This window comes from Perca flavescens, chromosome 2 (genome assembly GCF_004354835.1).
Source record: "Perca flavescens isolate YP-PL-M2 chromosome 2, PFLA_1.0, whole genome shotgun sequence".
In the NCBI taxonomy this organism is placed as follows: Eukaryota; Metazoa; Chordata; class Actinopteri; order Perciformes; family Percidae; genus Perca; species Perca flavescens.
Genome location: NC_041332.1, coordinates 27,389,686 through 27,411,148, shown reverse-complemented (window position 1 = coordinate 27,411,148; position 21,463 = coordinate 27,389,686). Strand labels below are relative to the sequence as shown.

At 40.7% G+C, this 21,463-nt stretch overlaps 2 protein-coding genes across 2 annotated transcripts; both read left to right on the top strand.

Annotated features, from left to right (window-relative positions):
• The first annotated feature begins 864 nt into the window (after positions 1-864).
• dnajb14 (DnaJ heat shock protein family (Hsp40) member B14) lies at positions 865-13,032 on the top strand. The gene is made up of 8 exons (XM_028567070.1): positions 865-1,077; positions 4,058-4,223; positions 5,855-6,000; positions 8,172-8,372; positions 10,982-11,067; positions 11,239-11,348; positions 11,856-12,028; positions 12,122-13,032. The coding sequence occupies exons 1-8, from the start codon at positions 936-938 to the stop codon at positions 12,244-12,246; spliced, it is 1,149 nt and encodes a 382-aa protein (XP_028422871.1). The 5' UTR covers positions 865-935; the 3' UTR covers positions 12,247-13,032.
• A 581-nt stretch (positions 13,033-13,613) lies between these two features.
• On the top strand, positions 13,614-19,866 carry LOC114570690 (phospholipase A2, group XIIA). Its single transcript, XM_028601140.1, has 4 exons — positions 13,614-14,028; positions 14,588-14,664; positions 16,412-16,577; positions 18,924-19,866. Exons 1-4 carry the CDS (start codon positions 13,815-13,817, stop codon positions 19,040-19,042), a joined length of 576 nt encoding a protein of 191 aa, XP_028456941.1. The 5' UTR covers positions 13,614-13,814; the 3' UTR covers positions 19,043-19,866.
• The last annotated feature ends 1,597 nt before the right edge of the window (positions 19,867-21,463 follow it).

Here is a 21,463-nt window from a genome sequence, read left to right as displayed (position 1 = left end):
TCCTAATGGTGGCACAACATGTAAGGCATTGTTTTGAGCACATTTGGTCACTGAACTCTTTGAGTGAAGGTGGTATTTTCATCTTGCTCAATGTCCCATCACTGTATCTGCTTGCTAGTGAGAATATGAAAGTACATCAGACATATGCAATGGTACTATGCCAGTTTTATTGATTAGATAGTTCTTCCCTCTCTGATTAAAGGTGTACGCTACGTTAAAATTGCATAGTAGTATTTGCTTGGAATAAACACCTGAGGCCTGTTTGAAGGCGCACGTTCCTCAGTTATCTGGGTAACTGAATAAAAGGTTAAACCTGCAGGATCTTTTTTTTCCACATCAGTTGCAGATTTTAGAGGGATCCAAGTTGTACTCAGCACAGCTATCAAGATATAAACCTAACATTACATACCTAATCAGAGCTCATTATAATATAATCAGGTAGTCATTGAGATTAAGATCTCATTTCCAAGAAAGACCTGGGAACAAGAAACATTCACAAGAACACAATCACTAGAACAGAAACACAACTATACAATAACAAGGATTTATGAACAAGAATCACAAAAAAACATCGGATTAAAATTTAAAATCTCCAAGGGGGATGCAAGACTGTAGTTTGAGGAAGGCTGGCAGGGAATTCCATTTAAAATAAGTATCTGAAATCACTTCCGGCAACATGTGCGTAAGGATTTAGTTGTAATGGAGCATTTTTACATTGTCGTACTGTACTGTACCTTAAATAAAAGATCTGAGAATTCATCCACCAATTCCAAAATATGCCTATTTTTCCATTCATAAAAAAAACACAAATATAGTAACATATACTGTATAAATATATAACAAGAGGAAACATAGTAGGTTGGATTTTGCTGCCAGTGCTGGTGAGCAAGTGCTGACTGAGATGATCAGCTGACTCTGGCGGAGGAGGAAGAGGGATGAAGAAGATGGAAGGAAACAGAGATGAAGCAGAAAAATGTATTAATATAGCGACGAAATCTCTCGAAGCCGGAGATAAAGAGAAAGCGTTGAGGTTTCTCAACAAAGCAGAGAAGCTGTATCCAACCGACAGAGCCAAAGGTAACGTCAACGTTAGGTCCGCCTGACCCCGGCTAGGGCTGTAAATTACTAAGTGTTAGCTAGTAGCGTTAGCTGACGTTTGTTAACATCACTAGCGGGTTACGGTTACTGCAGGTTGCCTGTTGAATCTCGCAAAACACATATTTGTAAAATTAGCTAGTTGACGTTAGTCACGCTTAAGGTGTGGTTGTAAGACAAGAAATTAGCTAGGCAACACACATCCGAGTTAGCGTTAGCTACGTTGAGTTGTGGGCCTAGCATTATGTTCGCTAACTAACCTAGCCAGCGCTTCGCTGTTGTGTGGACTTCTGTCATTTTGAGTAATCTATGATGAGTGTTAGCTTGTACTTTGCAGCTATCAGTAAAGCATTGTAATGCTTCTGAATACAAACAGCTGACACAAGTTAGCTAGCTAACCGTGAAACGTCAATCCACGATCAAGCCTTCATTGATTCAGAAGGCAATGCTAGCTGTCACTCATTGTAACGTCTTAAAAGCTAGCTAGCTGGACTTTAAAGGATTTTTTTCTAGCTGTAATTTTATTTTCACTTCAAGTAATACACTTTGGCCTAGCTACGTTATTGATGCTGTAACTTAGTTTAAAGGCCGTGGGTTTATAGGGATTTCGGGGAGGGCAGAACAGGCAGGTGGAGCCTGGAGAAGGATGGAGTCACGGCTCGGACTTCAGGCTGGCCAGCCGACTGTCAATCCTTTAATTGAATAATTGACCCAGAGTATAGGCTAATCTGGGACATACAACTGTGTCTCTGTAAAATGACTGTAAACAGATAAGTAAGGATGGGACTGACAAAAGTGCTTTGGATTGTAGTTCTAAAAGGCACATTACAAGATTGTGAGTGTGTAATAGTGTAGATAAACTTGTACTGTGTGTGTGTGTGTGTGTCTGTGTGTCTGTGTGTGTGTGTATGACAGTTCCAAGCTTCTCAAAGGAAGGTAATGGATAACTGGCTTTCCAAGACTGGACCTTGAAAAAAAACTAAATGGCAAATATATGGCCACCAATTTGCTGTGGAAAAAAGCAAGTTCCACTTATCAGTTTTCAGTTATTTGAGCAATCATCAAGGATAATATGGCCAATATAAAAAGCCATTTTTCAAAAGAGAAGTAAAGAATAAAGAAAAGGTTTTAAACAATATGCCAAAAAGGATGGGTTATACTGGGGGAGGAATTAAAATAAATACTGTAAATAGGAAAAATATAAAGTGTGTGTTTTAAGGGTAAGGGGACTGTGTGTTCATTGTCCTGGCAAGAGTTCACAATACTGATTGCTTTGGTGAAGTGTGTGTTTGTGTAAAATGACAGTTCCAAGTTTCTCAAAGGAAGGTAATGGATAACTGGCTTTCCAAGACTGGACCTTGAAAAAAAACTAAATGGCAAATATATGGCCACCAATTTGCTGTGGAGAAAAAGAAAGTTCCACTTATCAGTTTTCAGTTATTTGAGCAATCATCAAAGATAATATGGCCAATATAAAAAGCCATTTTTCAAAAGAGAAGTAAAGAATAAAGAAAAGGTTTTAAACAATATGCCAAAGAGGATGGGTTACACTGGGGGAGGAATTAAAATAAATACTGTAAATAGGAAAAATATAAAGTGTGTGTTTTAAGGGTATGGGGACTGTGTGTTCATTGTCCTGGCAAGAGTTCACGATACTGATTGCTTTGGTGAAGTGTGTGTGTGTGTGTCTGTGTGTGTGTGTGTGTGTCTGTGTGTCTGTGTGTGTCTTTGTTGGTAGGAGTAATCATGGGGGGTTTCCTACTGACACAAGAGGACAACAATTTGCTTTTTATATTAAATGGTGAAAACAGGGAAACAATATCTGAACATTCACCAGTTTCTTCAGTTTGGAGCCACTGCTGCTCAACACCTCTGGCACTACAAGTCTGTGAGTCTCTGAGAGGGTTTACATGTGTACAGGTCTGGCATTGAGCAACCAGGGACTTCGATCCCCAGATGATGCAATTCAGGGCATCACACACAAAAGGTTGACATAAGAAGGCAGACCAAGACAGCACCTGTCCGCCAGCTTTCCTCACATCAGTTTTGATCAAAACAGCCGCATGGGGGGGTTGAACCTGTCTCACAAATAACTTTCATTTTTGTCCTACTGTTTTTGAGTTATTTGGCATTAGTAAAACTTCATTCACACTGCCTGCGTCGGCCGTCAGATGGTCCAGCAAAAACACAAGTCTTTCCATTCATTTTGAATGGGGGTAGTGCGTTGAGGCTGCGGCGGGGGTTTGCCGCAGGGGCGACAGGCAAAAAAGCTGTGGACTCTTAAAAAAAAAAAAAAAAAAAAAACAGTGAACATGTTTTTGTCTTTCTCAACATGTTCAGTAGTCTAGAGTGCTATGGAAAAGAGGGATTATGGTTGTGCAAAAAGGCAGTAGTTGTGTTCTTATTTTACACGTCAATGCATTAATAAAACATTTAAAAGCATTTGAGAGAGAGAGAGAGAGATGATTAGGCTACTCTACTGATGCTGTACTGTTGCTGTCTGACTTTAAGTATGTATTTTTGCATCACTGACTATATTTCCTACATGGATGGCAAACTTGAAAGTAGGACTACTGGATGGACACTGCAATTAAAATGTGTCGATAAATACGTAAATATTGAGTAAATACTTGAAAATCTTTCAACTGGAAGTAATCGTAGAACTTTATGTTTTTGTGTCTGAGCAGAGATGTGCAATATAGATTTGGTCAAACAAATTTAAGCAGTGTAACAAAGTTGTATTGAATGATGAATGACTGATATTGAAATCCAAACTCATATCTGATAAAGTGTGTGTTATATTACACACATTTAAGTTTTAATCAGTGGTAATGTCAAATCTTTTTTTGTATATCATCTTTAGTGACACCTTTTAACTTTAAAAAGTTGTTAACAGCTTGGACACTTACATTATTCATTTAACTCATTGAATTCATCTTTAGCCTCTTCCTCTCTCCTTCAGCTTTGTTGGACGCGTTAACAAAGAATGGGAGCTCAGCAGGTAATGGTGCATATCGTAGGAGAGCAGCCGAAAGCACCGGTGCCCAGCCAGAAAAGGAAAGCCGAGAGTCTGGAGGAGGCGAGTCTTCTAAAGGCTTCACCAAAGAGCAGGTTGAAGGAGTGCAAAGGTGAGGATTTTAAGTTTACTAGGTCTTCCCTTTCATGCTGTATTTCTTTTCCCACTAAGAGGTAATCTGCCCCACTTCAGTTGCCTATTTTGGTGCTTTCATATGATTGGTCCTTAGCAGTACTGTTTCTATTATACTTGATTAGCCGTTTCATGTGTGGCTACAGGAGGACACTGTAGTCTCTGTTGTGCACACATAGCTATTGTCATGGGAACCTCTTCAGCTTTGTGCTTTACCCTTGAGGGGATAAAGTGAGAGACATTTAGCATGTGTGAACTAGATACCAGGTAACAACTACATGCTCTAATTTTAGATCGTGAGACAGGACTATAGAGAGAGAGGTAGGAAGTCAGTGCATTTAATCCACAGATGTCCTCCTCCAATCAGATCCTAGAAAGTTGCAGATGGCAACTAAAAAAACATGCTGCTCGTCATTACGCAATCCTACCAGTGTATTGTACCTCAAACATCTACTCCATTGTTACTCTATTTTTTATACTAAATCCTTTGGCTTTAGTGGGTTAAAAATTGCATCATGTCTTCTAAGAAAAATAAGACCAGTTGTGTGCTATGTTTACATAAAAACTGTCTCATTTAAAGTGCTCATATTATGCTTTTTGGCTTTTTCCCTTTCCTTTATTGTGCTATATATGTTTTTGTGCACGTTTATAGGTTTACAAAGTGAAATAGCACAAAGTCCACCACAAAGGGACTTACCATCTCCAACAGAAAACACTGTTCACAAACTGCTCCAAACAGCTCTATTGTAGTCCAGCCTTTACTTCCGTGACAAACGTGAGTCACTTTGTAACACACGTTATAATGCTCGCCTAGCTGCTACCGTGGTACGCCCTCATACTCTGCAACTGACAAGCTAGCAGTACTTACTGTGCATGTGCGACTCCCAACAAAGATGGTACAGAGAGTAAGATGCCTCACTCTGTAGCTAAAACAGAGAGCTCAACACACAGGGTGAAAAGAGGAGCTGCAGCAATGTGCAGTACGACAAATATATGGTGTTTTCTGATAATTAAACCACATAAACCTATTCTGGTACAACCTCTCAATACAATTATGAACCTGAAAGTGCGCATAATATGAGCACTTTAACTTATGAACTCATTACTAGTCCTACTAGTCATGATTCAGTGACGGGTACACTGGGCGATAACTTTATATTATGGAATTTTAGTTTATCATGATGATGTTTTCATATCATTAACGTAACAAAATCTGTTGTCTAAATCGATCAGTCAGTCAGTCCATCAGTTTTTATTTGTCACATGAAATTGTACGAATTCAATGTCTGAAAATGCAATTCTTATTGATACAAGTACCAATGTTCGTGTGGAAACATTTTAATCACATACAAATTTGAATCATGATACAGCTCTGATAACCTCCACCATCTCGGTCAGACTTTTTTTGTAACTCCCGCCTCCAAACACAAACACGTGGACCTGATTGGTTCTTGAGTGGTCCTCATTTGAATAAAGTTAAACTTTCGTCAACTTTGTTAAGCTTGCCTCGGCGAGGAGAAAGAATATTTTCTCACCTGCCTTCCTGTTGGAGCGGTCAAAAATGATCCTCTGGATTGTTCAGCTGCTTCAGTCTCTGTCTCTGTCTTTCAGAATAAAGCGGTGTAAGGACTACTATGAAGTGCTGGGTGTCAGTAAAGAAGTCAACGAGGATGAGCTAAAGAAAGCTTACAGGAAACTAGCGCTCAAGTTCCATCCAGACAAAAATCATGCACCTGGAGCCACAGAGGCCTTTAAAAGTAAATGATTGTTCTTTTCTGATCTATTCCAAGCTATTTGAAATGTAGCTTGCATGCTGTATGAAAATACAATATGTAATGCAAACTTTGAATATATAAGCATTAGGGCTGCACGATTAATCGCGATGTCACGATTACATAACCGCAAAATTTTTGCAATTTACACTAAGTAACCAAAAAGGCTGTGCGTGGACACTCTAGTCTGTGTTAAGAAGCTTGTTGTTTTACTGTTCACTTTTAACACACTTTACGTCGTCTTTGCTATCTCTTTTTCCTCTTGTTTTTCCCCTCACACAGCCTCTCGGACACCCCTCCCTCTGCCTCCTTGCTTGACCAGTCACTCACTGACGTCGCTCACTTAACGCACCTGCCATTCTCGCTCTCATTCACGCTCCCATCGTAACAACGTCCACAAAAGATATGACCAGTGTCGTGTATGGTCACGTGAGCATCACAAGTGTAGAGGCTTTCAGAGCAAGCAGACTTTAAGAAGAGGTTTTACAAAGTAGGGCTGGACGATTATCGAAAATGTATCGACATTGAAATTCTGAAGCTGTTGTCGACGTATTTTTCCCATGACGATAATTTCGATAATTTATTTCTGTTGATAGGCCTACTTTCTCCTTAAAAAACATTCTACCGTGTGTGTGCAGGGTCCGAAATTAAAGGTGCAGTAGGTAAGCCTTCTAAAACTAACTTTCTGTCATATTTGCTGAAACTGATCCTATGTTCGAGTAGAACTACATGAAGCAGGTAATAAAAAAAAAAAAAAAAAAAACTCTTGTAGTGCGTTTTGCAAAAATCCACAGCTCTGTTCAGATGCACCAATCAGGGCCAGGGAGGGTGTCTAACTGCGTGTCAATCACTGCTCATGCACACACATTCATTCTCCCTTGTGGGGGGAGGGGCTTAGGAGACCGTTTTGGGCTTTAGCAGAAAGGGATCTTCAGTCCAGTTGCCAAATGCGGGGGCGGGCCGACACGCACACACAAACACTGGCGCACACACCAGACACCAGCCACTACCTTCTGTTTACTGATAGCTTGCGTTTAACTCAGGCTAATTAATTGGCTAATAAGTGGCGATTTTTGGCAGCCAGCCTTTCAAAAGAAAGCACAATGAAATTATATGTAACCGAAGTTTTACCGTTGACCGGTAAGCAGGAAACGGAGTCTCAGTTCACCCGTCCAGGAGGCTCTGACACACTTCTGCACTCTGTATCTGCGGACAGCTGTAGGCTTTTACAGTGCTGATGTTCTGTGCATTGTCGGACACATGCAGCCACTTTCCTGAAACCGCTTGCGGGACTGACACAAGTCCACAGCGGCGTGTATGTCCGAGCCAGTCTCAACCTGCTGGTTGTCAGCCTGGCATACTCTCGGACAGCCAATTTAACTCGCCGGTCCTCATCAATATAGTTTCATGTGTCACGTAGCTCTCCACAAGCAGAAAAAAAAGAGGAGCTAAAACGCAACTTGCTGGTTCAAAGTTAAGACTAACAAGTTAATTAGCAGTTAAGAAATAGATTGTATAGCCTATTTACATTTTTTATCGTGCAAAAGACATTTTTTTTTAAACTTTATACAAAAAGACGCAGTATCCCTCATCAAATCACAATTTTTTTTTATTATCGTTCATTTATCGTTATCGAGGTGAAATGTGCAATTAATCGTGATTTTTTATTTTAGGTCATATCGTGCAGCCCTAGTACAAAGTATATTTTGTAACTTAATCACTAGTTACTATATCACGTTCATCTTAAATGTCAGTTTATAAGGGCATACAAAAAGTTATTTTAATAAGAATTTGTTTGTTCTTATTTATTCTATTTATTTGTACTGTTGAGCAAAGCAAAAATGTCTATTTTTTATTAAGTTATTTAAAAAAAGTATTGCACATTTTTTGTTGATGTATTTCTGCTCGTTTAACTTTGTATGTTTCTAAATGTTAGTATTTTGTGCATTATCCTTGATAATCAAGCAAGTAGACTCATGATACCGTTACATCGCAATCGCAGTATTGTCAATCGCAATATGATTTTTTTTTTTTTCTCCAAATCGTGCAGCCCTTCTAAGCATTGTATTTAAACACCTACAACGAAAAACAGCAAGAAATAATTTATGTCCATAACTCTTTCCCCTCTTTGATCCATCAACTGTGTCCTCCTTCAGAGATTGGTAATGCATACGCAGTGCTGAGCAACCCAGACAAAAGACGGCAGTATGACCTGACAGGAGGAGAGGAGCCGAGCAGCACGGGTCACTCCCACGGAGGAGGAGGAGGAGGAGGCTTTGACTTCCACAGGGGCTTCGAAGCCGACATCACTCCTGAGGACCTCTTCAACATGTTCTTTGGAGGTGGCTTCCCCTCCTGTAAGTGAGCACATAAAGTTCATTCACTTAAATGTGATTTGTGTTTTATCCAAATATATTGATTTTATTTATTTATTTAGTCTTGTAATGTCACATCGCTTTAGTAGTCAACTAATGATCGTGTCTTTAAATTTAGATGGAGTGTTTAAGTGAGAACTTTAACCATGTTATCTTGGTGTTTTGGTAAATGGTGACCGCTAGGCCTGTCACGATAGTCAATTAATCGCACGATAAAAAAAAAAAATCTGGCCGCGATAATTTCCATTTGCATGCTTGTTTGTTTTCCTCGTCTCTCTCTACCAAAGAGACTGGAGGACGACTCTCGGTTCCTTAGGGTAACGAGGAATGAACCCTCTTGTCAGTTGCATGGTCTTTGTGTGGGCAGAGAGAGAGAGAGAGAGAGAGAGAGAGAGAGAGAGAGAGAGAGAGAGAGAGAGAGAGAGAGAGAGAGAGAGAGAGAGAGAGAGAGAGAGAGAGAGAGAGAGAGAGAGAGAGAGAGAGAGAGAGAGAGAGAGAGAGAGAGATCCCGCAGCAGAAAAAAAAGTATATGAGCGATATCAACCGTGTTACTTGGCGTCCCGTTTTCTCCCTTTCATTCTAAACCACACAGCTGTCCACCTGTAGGTGGAGACAACGTGTGTGTGTGTCCGACCTGCAGAAGCCGCACCTTTGCCAAAATGAAGACTGAAAAACAGAACTATTTTGGTACAAACATTTATTCGCCATGTGGCAGATAGCCATATAGATGGATTTAATTTAATATTTAGTGTTAAATAATTGTAAAATGTAGTCTATCACACAAACATTCAAGGAATGCAGCAAACGTTTGACAGCCAGTAGGCTATGAATTGCCTGGGAGAACATACGTGTCACAAACAGCAATTCCACAACTGTACATCAGCGTGAAAGACAACATACTAAAGGAGATCAAAGACATATTGTGGATATTTAAAATGTCTTCCAGTTCAAGTGTTAAATATTCTTTAGAAATAAAAGTGTATTGATCTTTGAAAAGGTGTACCTGCATTATTATGCCATTATTATTATATTGGATGCAAATGGTCTCTCAACGACAGTATTATCGTTTATCGCAATAATTTCTGGGACAATTTATTGTCCAGCAAAATTTGTTATCGTGACAGGCCTAGCGACCGGTGCACCCTTTTTCTTTTCCCCGGCCCTAAAAATTGCCCACCAGGACTACAGTTTCGACATAATGTACGACTATGTGAACACCTAGTTCTGAATACTGATCTTTGAGAGTAGGTGTAACTAGGGCTGGGCGATATGGACCAAAAGTCATATCCCGATATATTTTGGCTGAATATCGATATACGATATATATCCCGATATTGTTTTCCGCAAAGTGAGAGCAAATGTTCAGTCAAAGCCAAAATCAAATATGACATGTCACAAGTAGTTTCATAGAGACAGTTGCAAAATCAAATAAATAATAAACCGGTTTCTTCACCTGGTTCATGATTAAATGCTCAGCTGTTCAAATAACAATAAAATGTAAACCTAAATACTGTATAACAGGAGTACCTTTTTTGAAATCAAAGCTCCATATTTGTGATTCGTTCCAAAGGTCAATTAAGCTTTTGATATTAATATAATCTACTTTGTTCAAAATGTAATGCCTCATGCCTGTAAGCCTAGGTTTATAGTCCCATTCTTCCACTTGATACTGCTTCCACTTAAGTAAACTAAAAGATGAACTATCGACTACAAAACAAAGAAACTAATTAATGTGTTAATACAAAGAATATTTATTATGATCGGTTCACAGATCTGAGTCCAAACGGAAACTTCACCCTTCTGAACTAAGAGTTTCTGCTTCAAGGTGAAGTTTAAAACAGACTGAAATGTCCAGGCTCATTCCTCCACTATTTATTTCTGTATGTATTTATGCGTTACGTGTCATTTTAACGGGCACTGAGCTCCAGATCCTGCAGCTGCAGACGGTCTCTGCTGCCCGCTGTAGCTTCTCTCCGTCCGCCTGCCGCCGGCAAACTTAGTGGAACTTTCCGCCGATATCGACATACAGGTCGTCCTGGACTACGTGTAAGATCCTACCGATCACCACTCTGTCTTTGGCTGGTCCGATTTGGATCAGCGGGGACCCATGCAGCAGCGAGGCAAAGCTGTGTTTTCCCTGGGGAAGAGACGCTGCGGCCGGCCACGGAGCTCTCCGCCTCCCGCTGCCGCCGGAGCTCAGGTTGCTGGTCGAAGGCGGCATACATAATCATAAAACACATTGTCACCTGTTAAATGTTATTCATTGCTGTTTGTTCTTTTCATTTCCTCTATCGAACATAATTAAGCAGTACAAAAGTCCGGCATCTTTAGCGTTGATCTGAATGCTTCGCACCCCTGTTCCAAGATGGCGGCGGTTTTGACGTATGTTTAGAACCTCAAGGCGACATCTGTGTATATATCTATGGGAGCAAGGATCACATTTGAACTATATCGATATATGCGATATGGTCTAATTCCATATCTCATTTAAAAATATATCGATATATTTTTAATATCGATATATCGCCCAGCCCTAGGTGTAACTGGTGAAATTTGTATCTGACCTCAGTCATAATATTTTTTGTCTCCAGCAAGTACACACACCTTCACCAACAGCAGAACGAGCTATAGCAATCAGACGGATTCCCGACAAGAGAGAACGGAAGAAAGGGGAGATGTACGTACATGGCTTCACATTTTGTGTCTTATATTTTAAAAATGTATACAATTTAATTTGCACATGTACATTATAATTTAAATTGCTGTGGAGAAACGACATGCTTTGACTGTACATTATCATAGTGTGTTGTTGAAAATGAAGTACTGATTGTGCTGTGTTTGCCTCCAGGGTGGTTTCTCAATGTTTATCCAGCTGATGCCCATCGTGGTCCTGATTTTAGTGTCAATACTGAGCCAGATGATGGTGTCCCCTCCCCCCTACAGCCTCTACTCTAGACCGTACGTTCCTTGACGATTACCTTAAATAACTGACAACTGATAAGTGGAATTTACTTTTCTTTACAGCAAATTGGTGGCCATATGTTTGCTATTGAGTGCCATTTAGTTTTTGTTTTTTTCGAGGTCTAGCTTTGGAAAGCCAGTTATCTATTACCTTCCTGGGGAAGGGGGAGCTTGGGGACTGCTATTGCCACTTTACACACACACACGCACACGCTTTCTTGTTTCTTGCAATTTGTAGGTAGCTCATCACAACTTTGTCAAATACACTTCAAATCTGTAGAACTGATTACAACATGTAATGTTATGATTGATTACTTGTCAACAAGGCTGTTTTGACTACTAGAAAGTATCCTTTTACGTAAGTACTATAAACTGTTGGCAAAAAAACAACTTTTCCTGGTGTCTCAGTAAAAACTGAGTCTATAAAACAATTTCAGAATTTAAGATATGCGGGGGATTAATAAAGTTGACAGCAACAACTTGTACTCCCTTAATCTCTTGCAGGTCCACGGGTCAGACCATAAAACGGCAGACAGATAACCTGAAAGTCGACTACTACGTCTCTAGAGATTTCAAGTCGGAGTTTAGGGGCTCGGCGATGCAGCAGATTGAGAAAAATGTGGAGGACGACTACGTATCTAATGTGAGAAATAACTGTTGGAAGGAGAAGCAGACAAGTGAGTAACCATGGTTATGATACACCCTCCAAACAAAACAAAGCTTTTTTCCTTATTTATAACTTGCATTGTTTTTCTGTTTTTCTCATCCAGAAACGGACCTGCTGTATGCTGCTAAGGTATACAGGGATGACCGAATGCGCAAGAAGGCAGAACTTATGACCATGGATAACTGCAGGGAGCTGGACAGACTAAATAGCCTATTCAGAGGAGGATGAGTTGGGCTCTTTAGATCATGTAAATGTATATGAATAGATGTGTATGTTCATGTTTTTTTTAAGGAAGAGTCTTTACACTAGAAGCAAAAACTTAATGAAATAAATTAGCTCTATTGTAGATGTTATAAAATGTCTCCCCCCGTAACCTCCTCACTCCAGCCTGACCCCAGGAACCGCCTTGTTACATCTTAATGAACCAATCTACATTCGCTGTAGAAAGCCACAGACCTTTTTTTTTTTTTTTTTTTTTTTTTTTACTCTGCTTTTCTTGTATTTTCCTGAAAACAAGATGGACAAGGACACTTGATTGTAAAGGCATGTGCTTTGAGTAGTGAGAACCCAAACAAATCACTGTCTTAAGATCAACAAACCACTTTTGGCATCATCTGCTTGACACAAATATAAGATGAGAGACTTTGCAGGTTCGTTTGGAGGGGCTGTCCTCCAGCCACGTCTGTTTTGTGAAGAACACCGGAAGAAAAGAAAACAACACAAGGCTTCTTCTAGCTTCCTACTTACCTCCGAGTGTGGTTGAAGATCAATGGATCATAAAGAGATGCCTGTGATTTTGCTACTAGAGAACATTTTATGTCGTCATCTTCAAAAATGTGAAGTTGGTTGGGACTAAACATGGAAGGCCAATGAAGCTGTTCTTCTTAAATGGTTGTACATTTTCATTTTTGAATGTTTGAAGTTTATGCATTTATTTAAGAAACTATAGAAGAAACTAAAATTTTCTTCGATGCTCACCTAATCATTTAAATAAAGTTAAATTATTACCGTAGACTGGATGTATTTTTGTCTGTGATTCAGATATGAAAGGGTCAATACTTTGTGAATACATTATGCACCAAGTATTACACAGATTCTCTACTGACGTAAAAGTAGAAACACCATAAGATATTAGAGCTCAACTCCCTGAAATGTATGCAGGGACCCCTTTACATTACATCCACACAGACCATAATGTGGACCCCTGATATACAGATCGCCTATGGGCTCCTTTAGTGGAATGGAACATTAGCTCTGTGACTTCCCTGTTACATTTTAATTTCAGCATATATATATATATATATAAAAAAAAAATTTTTCTTTCTAAAAAGGTATCTGCATGCATGTTTGCTGCATGCTGTACTGTTTGTCTTGTACTGTACTGTAGGTGAGCTTTAGAGTGATGTTGAATAACATTGCTTGGTGTTCGGACTTACAAGAAAGCCATGGGTTTTCTAACTGCTAAAATACATTGAACTACCGATTTTGTATGGCACTAAATTAATATTTCAAATATCACCACATGTTTTATTTGACTGACGTGACGTTTTAACTTGTGACGACACCATCTTCATTGGTTTATCAGCAGCCACGTGACAGCGTCAAACCCGGAAACGACATCACCACAGCTGCGACAGATATGTCAATGGCGACCTGATGGCGACAGGTAGTGAAATGAAAACAACCAGAAGTGGAACTTGAGATGCCATCAAGACAACATTTTTGGGAATAAATCAGCCTTAATTAAACTAATTATCCGGGAAACGCTGGTTTCTCGCTCCGACGTTAAGTGGACGATGCACTACCACGGCTGTGTTTTTCTGTTGGGTTTGTATTCTTTTGGACATCTCCAATGTGTGTCTGCATGCAAACAAGAGCCGAAGACTCCAGACTGGAGGATGACTCTGAAAACTATCCGCAACGGAATACATAAGATTGACACGTACCTGAATGTAGCACTGGACTTGTTTGGTGGCGATGACGGGCTGTGCCATTATAAGTGTAGTGATGGTAAGATACTTCTTTCTTCTTTCTTAAAGGTGCAATATGTAATATATTTACTGTATTAAATCCAACAATGACTACAATATTTCATCAGATATTAAGGTAACATGCTAAGCTGAAATACTATGTTTTCTGACAACAATGCAAAAGCCAGTATTTTCTCCTTTTGAAATTTCCGGGTTACGGAATGTCTGTTTGATTTGTCAACCACATGTGTAACTTATAACATTAATAGTGGCTGTGTTTCATTTATTAGGGCTCTTGTGTTGTACATGCTGGCTTACTGGCCACCCATAGGGCACACCTAAACATCAAGGATATTATTCATACGTGCTTTTCCTTGCTATGACAAGTTAACATAAAAGAACTATTAACAAATAGTGGCAGACAAACTTAATGAATGTTGAGTTTATGCAAGACTTGGGAGGCACAAGATATACATTATCGCCCCTTGGGCTGCACAGTAAGCCATTCAATATTGTGTACTTATGTGGCTATCTCTAACAGCAAGATAAGGGACTGTGGCAGAACAAGAATGATCTTCACCTTTGCTCCTCTCTCACAGGTTACAAGCCGGCACAACGTCCTGGATACAAGCACCCACCACCCAACGGATGTGGCTCCCCGCTGTTTGGATTTCAGGTACCCTGTGTGACAGTGTTTGGAGGGTAGAGATTTCTTACATGTATTATAGTTTTTTTTGTTTTGTTTTACTCTGGTCATGCCAATAGATAAGTATCTATCGACACATATATGTTAGCTGATAAGTAACAACAAATTGCAGTACAGACACAATTTACTAACGGTGTCAAAATTCCAATGACCTAAGAGTATTGTAATAGGATGGGGTCCTTCCTCATACTCTTAAAGTGTGTGTAGATCAGAAATGCAAGGTGCTTCTCTATATATTGTCTTTGTCTTTGTCTCTGTCTAAGTCCAAGATTCTAGTTAAGTGGAAAACACCAAGTGTGCCTATGCCCAAAAAGCCAAATACTAGGGCACTTAAGGACCTTATCCCTATTGCTCTCACTTCTTCACATATTATGAAATTACCTGCTCCAATTTTCATGAAGGATGATGCCCTCCTTTAGCTGTAACATATGATCTACAGCCATGTGGAGGTATCTGGTACATATGTCAGAATAATATTCTTTGACATCTCTGGTGCTTTTAACACAATACATATTTTAGCTGTGCTCCTTAAAGGAACACGCCGACTTATTGGGAATTTAGCTTATTCACAGTAACCCCCAGAGTAAGACAAGTCGATACATACCCTTCTCATCTCCGTGCGTTCTGTAACGCTGCCTGACGGTTCCAGCATTAGCTTAGCCCAGCACAGATCCTGCAGGTAACTGGTTCCAACTAGCCTACTGCTCCGGATTGTGACAAAAGTGACAAAATAACGCCAACATGTTCCTATTTACATGTTGTGATTTGTATAATCACAGCGTGTACAAAAAACAACGTAACATGAGACACAGCCATCTTCTAACAGTAAACAAACCGGGAACTATATTCTCAGACAGGCTTGCTGCGAGCATATCACTCCGCCCAAGTATTATATTCTTCCGCCTGAGAATATAGTTCCCGGTTTGTTTACTGTTAGAAGATGGCTGTGTCTCATGTTACGTTGTTTTTTGTAAACGCTGTGACTCTATAAATCACAACATGTAAATAGGAACATGTTGGCGTTATTTTGTCACTTATTTGGAGCAGTAGGATTACTGGAACCATTCACCTGATGTTCTGTGCTGGCCTGATGCCGCTGGAGCCGTCAGACAGCATTACAGCACTCACGGAGATGATAAGGGTATGTCGACTTGTCTAACTCTGGGGGTTACGGTGAATAAGCTAAATTCCCAATAAGTCGGCGTGTTCCTTTAACTGTAACCTGAATAGTTTCACATTTGCATCATCGCATGTATCTTGGATTACCTCACATGTCGACACCATCACCACCAACACAGGGGTGCCACAGGGTACGGTTTTTATCTCTGTTCTTATTCACATTGTACACCTTTGACTGCAGGTATAGCAACAAATTATGGCACTTGCAAAACGTCTGTGAAAACCCTGCCCTAGTTTCTACATTTCAAATGATGACATTTCAGCTTACCAAGAGGAAGTGCAGAGATTTGTCAGATGGAAGCCCACCTGATTCTTAATGTAGATAAAACTTAGGAGCTTATTCTGGATTTAGAAAGAAAGAGATGGCAACTTGGAACAGTGAATTATCCCTTGTGTCATTGCTGAAACCTTTTTTCTTCAGATTACTGTTCTCACATCTTTTGAATTAAAGGGAAATGCGTGTCTCCCAACGGCGGTTTCATTTGAATGTCATTCTAAAAACATTATAAAGAGTGACAAACCTGTTTTTTTTTTCCAGTTTGACATAGGCATCCCGTCCATGACCAAATGTTGTAACCAGCATGACCGCTGCTATGACACCTGCGGCCGTGAGAAGCACGAGTGCGATGATCAGTTCCAGGACTGTCTCGAGACCATCTGTAGGAATGTGCAAAGGACTCTGGGATTGGCCCAGAGTGTCCAAGGTAAGAGGCTGAGTCAATAGCTGGGTCTCATGTCGCTCAAATTGCATCCCCGACTCCTCCACTTGCCTCCTGTCTTATTCCCTCTCACCGAGGAGGCACGAGGGAGACGCATAAAAATCATGGGAGGAAAGAGGCAACGAGCAAATGTGTTATAGAGGGATGAGATGTCCTTTCCTCTGAAGCGTCACATTAATTTGTCAGGTGTAAGGGCGGAGTTAGCAACTCCTTCAGCTGCACGGCTTACGGGAAGGCTGCTCTCGTGTATCCTCGCCTACAGCTCCTCGGTGGTCCCTCCTCTGGGCAGAAATATAGAGCTTTGAGACAGCCTTCACCGAGGAGGGACAGAACAACTTCCGGTTCAACTGAGGAGCTATCACATAAGGGACATGAGATGCAGCTAATGTGTTCAAATTAGATGCAGAATGAGATGGGATTGAATAAAAAAGTAATAGAATCTATGGATTTATCTCCATGTATTTGGAATGCTAAAAATATTACCAAAAAAAATATTTAAAAAACAATAAGCAATCAGTTATCCTGCCAGAAAAAGTCCTTGTGCAAATCAAATTATAAACAAAAAACTTGGATTACTTTGTGGGTCTAATAAAGTATAGTCATCACTAACAGGTGACCAATAACGGGAAGATCAGAAACATTTTTGACATGTCACAGTAGGAAAAGCACAGGTGTAAATATAATAATAATATTGGCTGAATTCCAATTAGCTGCTTCTGGTTCTGGGTGCATGCCAGGTACATCCCACGTCCCTTATTTGTGAGCTCCTCGACTCCTCTGTCCTCGGCTGAGCTGGAAGTTGTTCTCTCCCTCCTCGGCGAAGACCGTCTCAAAGCTCTTATTTCTGCCCCGAGGAGGGATCACCGAGGAGCTATAGGCGAGGATATATGAGAGCAGCCTTCCCAGATGCCGTTCAGCTGAAGGAGTTGCTAACTCTGCCCATACAGCTGACAAATTAATGTGACTCTTCAGAGGATAGGATGTCTCCTCCTTCTAAAACACATTTGCTCGTTGCCTCTCTCCTCCCGTGATTTCCTCCCGTCTCTTCCGTGCCTCCTCAGTGGAAGGGACTAAGACGCGAGGAAGGGGAGGCAAGTGGAGGAGTCGAGGAGGCAATTTAAGTGACGTGTGAAGCACCTCCTGTCACACTCACTGCCATGGCTTACAGAGACACTTGAATAGAACGCAGCCATTGTTAATGGGAGTTAACCTGGTTTAGCTGCATGCTGCTGGATGATGCACAGATAAGCCTGTTCTATTGTTACTGTTATTATAAACACCAGTGTTTTTCCTACCACGTCATGTCAAAATGCCTAACGTGGAAGAAGCCTATATTTTGTACTGTAGCCCCCCCCCTTTTGATTTCTGCACTTCAGTGTTGGCACTCTGTCAGCACAGCCAGTTTTTGAACACCATCTGTATATATAAATACAATTAATGTTCCACAGTAGTATACGGTATGATCTAATGTAGGACAGGTACGCCTGAGAATGCAATCTTTTCGCACAAATGTAAGGAAAGAAGCTATGCTTTGATATTTAAGAGTCAAATCAAACCTATCTTGCCACCTGGCTCTCTATGCTAATGTGATTGTAGATATTGCGGTGCGTCATTTTTAATTTTATCTTTAAAGGTCCCATTGCATGAAAATTTCACTTTGAGTTTTTTTAACATTAATATGCGTTCCCCCAGCCTGTCTATGGTCCCCCAGTAGCTAGAAATGGCGATAGGTGTAAACCGAGCCCTGGGTATCCTGCTCTGCCTTTGAGAAAATGAAAGCTCAGGTGGGCCGATCTGGAATCTTGCTCCTTATGATGTCATAAGGAGCAAGATTACCTCCCCTTTCTCTGCTTTGCCCGCCCAGAGAATTTGGCCCACCCATGAGAAAGAGAGAGACATCATGGCTTTCAAACGGGCAAAGTGGCAGTTGGTCAAGGCCACACCCCCACCCTGCACCTCTCTCCTCCTCAATAGCTACAGACACAGAAATGGCACATACTAAGGAAAGCTCATTGTGGGACTGGCTCTAGTGGCTGTAATTCTGCACCAAGGCTGAATTTCCGGGAAAAAGACTTCAGGGGACTTCATTAGGGGCATCCAAAGAGCACCATGTCATGGGACCTTTAAAACAAAAGTAAATTCTGAATGTTACTTTATTCTACAATAAAATCTGCATTTATCGAAAATGCATACTGTATTTCAATGCACACAAATGTTTTTGACTCTCTTACAGTAACGTGTTAGCAGGCAACTGTTTGAAACCAGCTGACCTTTCCCCTGTTGCGTATTGGCTCATGTTCAACTTATTGTTCTTTCTTTCTCTCCTGGCAGCTTGTGAGTCAGCAGTGACTCTGCTGTTTGACGCCGTTATGCACTTGGGATGTAAGCCATACCTGGACAGCCAGAGGCAGTCTTGTATGTGTCAGTATGAAGTGAAGAGGGAACTGTGACACCGCCACAGGAGCAAGGCTGTAGACTGATTCAGAAGCACAACACTGACAGAAGGATGCCAGCAATAAACTTTTTTTCTCCAACTTGTCGATTTTCTCAAGGACAGAGCTGCACTGACTTGTGTCCATCTCCTCCCTTTATTGGAGTTTTGAAATGTAGACATACGGTATGTTAGACAAAGTGAATGTGAAAATACCTAGTGGACAGTTAATATCTTTCCTATGCAGTTAATTATTTATATTTTGTTAATACTGTGTGATGTGTTTGTCCTGTGATGGACTGGAAACAGGGTGTTCAGGGTTTCCCAGGCTGTTAGATGCTTGGGTAGCACTTTATTTTACGGGTTCGTAAATTCCTAAGAATTCCCTAAGAAGTTTTGTGGTAATGATTATGGGTAAAACAAAGACAATGTAAATGGAGCTGTTCTCTCTGGAAACCAGCCACAGTTTTTAAACTCAAGCACAACAAACTAAACTGACTAAGATCTTTGTATTATTTTTTTATTTTTCATGTAATTACAACCACATTTATATAGTTCTTTCCAGGAAACCTTCAATAAATTATTAGGAAAAAATGGACCGTAAAATAAAACATTACCTCCCATAACCCTATTAGGAACATGTGATGAATAAGTAAGACAATGGCTGTTTCTACAGCATATTAAACAATTGTGGTTTTACCTTTTTTAAAATTTGTAAAGTAATTGTAAAATATCACATGACAGGGAATGCACTGTTGCACTCCACTGATGCCGATGTCATGACACTGTGGAGAAAACCTGTGTTAAACTGTTGTAAAAATAAAGAAACATGCTTTTATTGATCATTCTGTGTATTAGTTATCCTATACACTTTTATAGAAACAGTAAAAGTTTATAGTTTCTTGTAAGCAGCATCCAGAGTGGAGTCTAGGGACCACTCTGGGTCTGTGACTCAGCTCCCATTGATCCCTCATCTAAAAGATGACTTTTCTATACTTTATTTGAAGTTGATGAATAAAAAGCTCACTGAAAAAAGTCTGGATTAGATGTTTAGCTATCCTAATCTTTGGCTGTACTAACCCTAGTCTCTGTTATTGTTCATGATTGATCATATCTATCCCTGTACTTGAATGTTTTATGAGTCACCGTTTTTAATGAGCTATTCACAGACCCCATGAATCGGCCAAGAAGGAGCTGCAGCACCTTGCCTGGAACAGACCTGGGAGCGAAGTCGCAGATGAGCGACTCATGGCCAGGCCTTGACCCATGGGGCCCACCTCCCACAGGAATAGGCATTTGGGTCTGGTGCATTTTTTTTCTAGGTCTCCGCCTCTGCCTCTAGCCTTTAGCCTCTTTCCCTATTCATCGCATTGAGAAGCAACATCCTTGAGAGGGGCTGGTGTGGGGATACTCATTTGCCCCCAACTGAGCGTCTCTGTTTTGGAGATCTCTAAAGATCAAAAGGATCAACACTATACGAGTTGCTAAGAGGAATGTTGACTTTTGTTTGTGCCAATGCACTGAACAGCAGATCAGAGTATCCACTCTTTGTGGAGTCTCTGAGTGGGGTGCTCCAAAGGATAGCTTACCCCCTAGGTACAAGTACTGCTTGGGGACTTCAGCACTGGGCAATGGTCAAGGATGGAGAAACCTGGAGGGGTGTGATTAGGATGAAATGGTCTGCCTGATCTAAAACTGAATGGTACTTGGTTTGTTATTGGACTTTTGTGTTCGTCATGGATTGGCCATAACAAAGACCATGTTCGAGCAGCTAGGGGCAGGGGGTGATTTAAAAATATAGGCGAAATTGGTACCAGAACACTTCAGGCCAAAGATTTGATCAACTTTGTGGTGATATCATCAGATTTGCGGGCCGGCGACCATATGTCTTGGACAACCAGGTTACAGAGGAACAAAGCTGTCAACTGATCACCACCTGGTGAGTTAGATCACGTGGCAGGGGAGACTAGCCTACTGGAAGGACCGAGAATACTTGGGGACAGATCCCCGTAAACCCAAATGTTTAGTGAAGATGAACTAGGAATGTCCGGCTGGGGCCCAGCCGTCTCTAGAGTCTTATAACTCCCTGAGGTCACCTTAGGGAAAATGGCATCTTTGTCAAAGGTTGTTGGTGTCTGCCGTGGCAGCAACCCCGGAGGACGAAGTAAATGTATGACGCTGATATTAATATAATAAAAATATCACAGACTTGTATGACGTTGAAACTGGTTTATCATCGGTCACGTGACCGCGTCTAATTATCCACACAACTGCAGCAGGTAGGCGCTTACCTGCTAGGTGCTAGGTATTGAAATAAAAACAGAAGTGATCTTTGAGATGCCGTCAAGACAACATTTTCAGGAATAAATCAGCCTTAATTTAATTTACCTTCTCCAGGAAACGCTGGTTTCTGTGAATGTAGCACTGGACTTGTTTGGTG